At 43.5% G+C, this 6,000-nt stretch overlaps 1 protein-coding gene across 1 annotated transcript in view; it reads left to right on the top strand.

Moving 5' to 3' along the window:
* Positions 1-1,053: 1,053 nt before the first annotated feature.
* CACUL1 (CDK2 associated cullin domain 1) overlaps positions 1,054-6,000 on the top strand; it is a 71,009-nt gene continuing 66,062 nt past the window's right edge. Inside the window, exon 1 of the mRNA XM_032312021.1 lies at positions 1,054-1,675. Coding sequence (XP_032167912.1) covers positions 1,306-1,675 — 370 coding nt within the window. The 5' untranslated portion in view covers positions 1,054-1,305. The remainder of the gene's footprint in view (positions 1,676-6,000) is intronic.

Genomic DNA, 6,000 nt, shown 5'->3' with positions numbered 1-6,000 from the left:
GGAAAACATGCTGAGAAGCCCAAATACATGTGGACACTGAAGTGCACCCGAGACAACGGTTTTTCAGCGGCTGAAATGATTCTTCACACTAATTACATACCTCTGGAAATAAAGATTCATTATCTGCTAGAGTAAATAGTAACAGGTTTTTCTAGACAACGTTAACACCAGTAGCTGGGATGACCTATAAACACAACGATAACGTTTGTTCTCCTATAATATACTATTGCTTTCATTTGAGAAAGCAGAGAAGTTAAAGAAATTATAATATAGTTACGTAACCTCTCTTTTTTGCCCCTCTGGACTCTGAAACATAAATCTCAAATTTGTAGTCAGATTTACGGAACATGGCGTGAAGCTTGGCATTTAAAAATCTAAAATTCCCGGCCTCTGTGTATGGAGAAGTTAAGGAACTTAAAAGAAAATCCATGAGTAGCTCAAACGCATTTTTTTTTTTTTAAAAGCCACCTTGCTATGTTTCGGTTTTTATTCTTGGTTTTGAAGGTTGCGGTTAGTGTGGGTTGAGGCCCATCAGCAGGCCCATCAAGGGCCACCCAGGGCAGTCCCATCCATTTGTAATGCGCGACCCCAGGCCTCTTGTGGCCTCCTAGCTCCGTGTCGACCAAAGGTCTGGACGGCGAGACCCTGTGCGGCGCAAAGACACAGTAAATCCGGCGGGCGTAAGAAAAACACCACCCACACCGGAGCCCTGTGCCGCAGCGAACGCCAGAGGGTTTGGTGCGCATCTTCAGCAGCCGGCCAGATTCCGGTCGCCCTGGTAACCAGACACAGAACGCGCGTGCGCAAACTCCCTTGTCACGTGGGGCCGGCCCGGGGGCGGGACCGACGCCTGCTCCACCCGACCCGGGGCCCCGCCCCTCTCAGTGCGGGTCCAGCCGGGGCGGGCCAAACCTCTGCCCTTTTGCGTGGGGGTGACTTACAGCTCCTGCCCCTTTTTGCTTTGCTTTCTCCTGGCTCATTCCTCGCACCACGTGCCCTCTTGGCCGCTCCCCCAGCTGCCCTTTCCAACAGCCTGTTGGAAGTTGCTGTAAAATGTCGTGAGGGGCGCGGCCGCTTTACGGCTGCCTCTCCCAGGCTAGAGCCCGGGAGCGCCCACCGCCGTCAGCCCTGTCTGTAAGAGTCGGCCCGGCGGAGACGGAGAGACCCGGCGCCCAGCTCCCCTCTCCGCCGCGCCCGTGCCGGCCCCCGGCGATGTGAACTCGAGGAGGCTGCGGTGCCCCCTGGCCCGGGGTTGAGACGGGCGGCAGGTGCCTGTGAGGCGGGCGGGTGCTGGGGGCCTGCAGGATGGAGGAAAGCATGGAAGAGGAGGAGTGGGGCAGCTACGTGGCGATGATGGACGACCAGAACCACAACAACTGGGAGGCCGCGGTGGACGGCTTCCGGCAGCCCCCGCCGCCGCCGCCGCCGCCCCCCTCGTCGATTCCAGCCCCTGCGCGAGAGCCGCCGGGGGGTCAGCTGCTGGCGGTGCCCGCGGCCTCGGTGGACAGGAAAGGCCCTAAGGAGGGGCTCTCGATGGGGCCGCCGCCACCGCCGGAGGCCAATGGGGTGATCATGATGTTGAAGAGCTGCGACACGGCCGCCGCTGTGGCCAAGGCGGCCCCCGCCCCCACCCCCAGCTCCACCATCAACATCAACACCTCCACCTCCAAGTTCTGTGAGTCCAGCCTCTCCCCAGCGGCCTTGGCTTTTCTCCTCCCCACCCGGACGTCGAATCCACCCTTCTCGGCCAGCCCCGCTTCCTTTGTTTCAGGCCTGGGTCTCTCCTCTCCTCCCCGCCTCCCTACCCCCCCTTCCTTCGCTGTCTGCGGCCAGCGCCGGAGCGGCCTTGGCTTCTTGGGTTACCTGGCCTAGAGGAGCAGCCGGGTGCGCACACAGCCCCAAGTTCTCCTCCAAATGCGATCGTTATCACAGCCGGCTGTCTCGCCACGTTCAGAAGCTCTTTTCTTCTCCGTTCCCCCTTTAAAGTTTCGGCCTCAAACGTGAGGAGAAACTAGGGCCGTCTGAGTTTCGTTCGGGAGAGTCTTTTTTTTTTTTTTTTTTTTTTTTTTTTTGGTGACCAGATTGAAATCTGGCAGTTGTGTTCTTGTGCTTTTACCTTGTCTGCGTTAAACAACTCAGAAATTAGAAAGTTGACCAATATCTGCACCTCGTTCTTTCCCTTCTAAAGTGTACACGTTCTGCGTTCTGATAGAGAAATGTATGAGTGGTTTCTTGGATAACACCAGTGCGGTGGGAGGGACGTCCCGTTTTGAAGCCAATAACGTATAAAATAACTTTTCAAAGCGTACATTCATAATAAGCCATTTACTGTGTCCAAGTCCAAGATTATGTTGAATATTGAACTTTATGTTAGTGATCTGCCTTGCCTTAATGCTCAGTTTCGAGCAGAAAGATTGAAGACTAAAATCTTTTGTAGTTTTGTCCCCTAACCAGGAGGTATGGTTCTATAGCTAGGGAAAATAAATGCTTTTGCTTTGAGTGGGTTTTTTTTTGGAAGTGGTGGCAGTGGTGAAAAGTGACCATGGCAGCCAGATTTTAGTCTCCTATTAATAACTGCAGGTTTTGAATAGCATCTGGTAAAGCAACTGGAGATTTCATTTCTAGTTACTAATTTTATCAAGCGGTACCAGTAATTGTCCAATTAGCTGTGCGGAGGAAATATCTGCCTTGGTTCAGATATACAATTACAGCCTTACACTTTTGTTTTTTTTGGTGGGGACAAGCACATAATCTAATTTATTTGCCTTCAATATAAAGCTTTCCTCAAGGATATTCATGTGTAGGTATGATTGGTAATCGGGTCTAATTTTTTTTTTTTGTATCATGCATATGTGAGAATAATATAGTTTGTGTACTGAAGTCTGTATAGTGAAACCAGGCTTTGAACACAGTGGCTGGCTGACTTTTCTAAATTCTGACCAAATCTTGTTTTAGTGCTTACACGGTTCATTTGAAGAGTTCAGAAAATACCATCAAGTTAAGAGCAGAAACCAGTGAAATTAGGAACAACAGATTTGCTGAACCAAAAGATTGTTCTTTGAGGATTAATAAGATACGCTTCTGATAAGATCAAGAAAAAAGATGCAAATATAATTAAGGGGAAAATGGGAAATAACTACAAGTATGAGAATTTTAAAAAGGATTTTATGAAAAAAAATTTTATGAACTATAGGCTAATATGAGAGCCTAGATGAAAAGTATAAATTCTTAGAAAAATACGAACAAAGTTGGTATCAGAAGAAACGGATAACTTGAGCTTAATATTTAACAAACTGAAATGGTAAAGACCTCCCCTTTCAGAAATTGTAACGAGATCGGTGAGTTGCATTGAATTTTAAATAATAATTTGTTTTTACAAGTCGTTCTGGGACATAGGGAAACAAAAAGATGGCTAGCTCAATTTATAAGGTTAGTGTTCGTGAAATCTTGATTTTAAACCTAGATAAGGACAGTATGAGAAAGTTACAGATCTGTTTCGGTTATTAGCATAGGTATGAAAATCCTACTTCATGTCTGTGTTAAATTGTGATCCGTGGAGTTTAAGAATGTGGATATGATTCAACATCTGTTTACTATTAATGTAATTTATCACATTAAGAGACTCAAGGAGAAAAATCTTGAATCTCTTGATACCATAAAAATATTTGATAAAATCCAACAACGATATATGATAAAAACTCTTAGCAAGTTTGGAATATGAGATAACTGATTAAGGTCATTACCAAAAACCTACAGCAAATAATAATACTTAATGTAGAAATTTTAGATACATTCATTTTAAGATTACTAACAGTGATGCCCTCTATCACTGTTTTTTAACATGGTTAAAAAAAAGTCCTGGCTGACATTACAAAGGGAAAAAATAAGAAATACAAGGATATGAAGGGAAGCGTAAGAACTAATTATTTGCAGATATTGTCACTTACCTAGAAGAACCATTAGAATCCAGAGAAACTATTACAACTAGTAAGAGTTTCGCATGGTTACTGGATTGAAGATCAAACTATAAGAATTAGTAGCATTTACTACATAAGCTATAACCAACTAGGAAAGGTAATCAAAAGTAAATATTGTAAAAAATAAGAACATCAAAACTGTAAAGTCTCTAGGAATTAACACAAGCATACTTAAAAATTTTAAGAAGAAAACTTTAAAACTTTAATAAAGAATAGAAGAGGATCTAAGGAGAAACTTTCCATGTTCTTGGGATATATTTATTATTATGAGTGTCAGTTTTCTCCATTTTAATCTATAAATTCGATTAAACTACCATCAAAATTCCAGTTGGTCTTACAAACTTAGTAACCTAAATCTAAAATTCGTATGGCAAATGGGATAAAGTTTGTGAATAGCTAAAGCAGTATTAAATATTTGTGTTGGTGGAGCTTGGTTTATCAGAAATTAAGATACTGTTTCAAGGCTATAGTAATAAAAACTATAGTGTAAGTACGTGAGCAGAAAAGTAGACTTGCGGAACAAATAAGAGAGGAGAGGCTTACCCATATGTGTTCAGGAACTTAAGGGTGGCATCATAAATCACGAGAAAGGAGTCATGTTGGGAAGAGTGGCTCACTACGTGGAGGAAAAAAACAAACCTTATGCTATAGATAGGATGGGTTATGGATAAGTTAAAAAGACCTAAATGTGAGAAAAAATATTGACATAAGAATTCTTGAAGAAGCTCTTTCTTTAAGAGATAAGGAAGGACTTCCAAAGCTTCAACAATTTATAAAAGTAAAAACTAATGACTTTGATTATATAAAAAGTAAAGCTTTTTATTCAGTGAAAGACAAGAATGAGAGAAGGTATTTGCAGTGCTCAAAATTGATAAGGGATTAATATGTAGATCAGACAAGGAACTACACATCAGAAGAGGGCAGCAACCTCTAGAAAAATAGTCAAAGGTTATTCATAAGTAGGTTGCAGAATAGTAAATCTTAACATGCATAGAAAGAGGTATTTGCAATTATTAAGTAATCAGAGACAGGCAAGTTAAGAGAGTTGTAATGTCTTTTCCCACCTGCTAGGTTGGCAAAAAGTAGAAAGCTGGATGGCACCAAGTGTGGGTGGGGATACAGGATTTGCTGGTTGAACCAACAATATATGGACCTGTGAGGTGTCCAGATGCCCACAGTCTCTGTGGACCAAATAATGAGAGATAGCTGGAGTGTTGACGAAGCCCTGAGCTGTGACAGTCACAAAGTGTGTTTCTGGACTGTAAGATGAGAACAGCTTCTAGTGGTATGTTTTTGGAATAGGTTAAAAAAAAAAAAAAAGCATTTCTTAGCTTGATGGATGCATATGAGGTACCAGGGATTGTGTTGATTTGTCCCAATAGAGAGTATATCTGGAACAACTACGGTTGGATTCACTACTTAATTTGGTTTACTATAATCCACAGTCATTCACCAAGATGCAAGTCTTCTGCACTGGCTGCAGTAGGCTAGTGAAACAGCATGTCTTTCTGACAGTCCCCATCCTGCCATCTTTTAAGTCTTTGGAGTTGGTATTATCCTCTCCAGTTTCCACAGAGATGTACAGTTGCTTTGGATTTATTATTTTGTTAGGAAAGAGCACATCTAGGAGATTTTACTTGCCCCCCCCCTTTCTCCCCCCCACTTAGCCCTTCTTATGCTGTAAACCCTTACTCCATAGTTTAGGGAGACTAACTTGTATTCAGGAACCCAGGGTGGGTCCATGGAGTCACTGGGTCCACTGTAAGATGGAGCAAAGCCAAAACACTTCTTTCTCCATGTGCCTTCACAGCTGTTGATCTGACTGGTTTACCACAGTGATGTTCTGGTCCCTAAGGGTTAGCATGGGCTTAGAGCCAGTGTTGAGTAACCCCTAAAAAGCCCGAGTGATTCTGTTTCCCACATGCACTGTCTCCTTATGAAAAGCTGCATGTTCTCTCGGAAAGGCTAGGAGGAATACTCCCAAGTATTCTCTTGATGAAATTTTGTAGGGTTCTTACTCAGT

The sequence above is a fragment of the Mustela erminea genome, chromosome 14 (genome assembly GCF_009829155.1).
Source record: "Mustela erminea isolate mMusErm1 chromosome 14, mMusErm1.Pri, whole genome shotgun sequence".
Classification (NCBI taxonomy): domain Eukaryota; kingdom Metazoa; phylum Chordata; class Mammalia; order Carnivora; family Mustelidae; genus Mustela; species Mustela erminea.
Note: the sequence above shows the minus strand (reverse complement) of the source record. Positions and strands in the feature narration are given on the sequence as shown.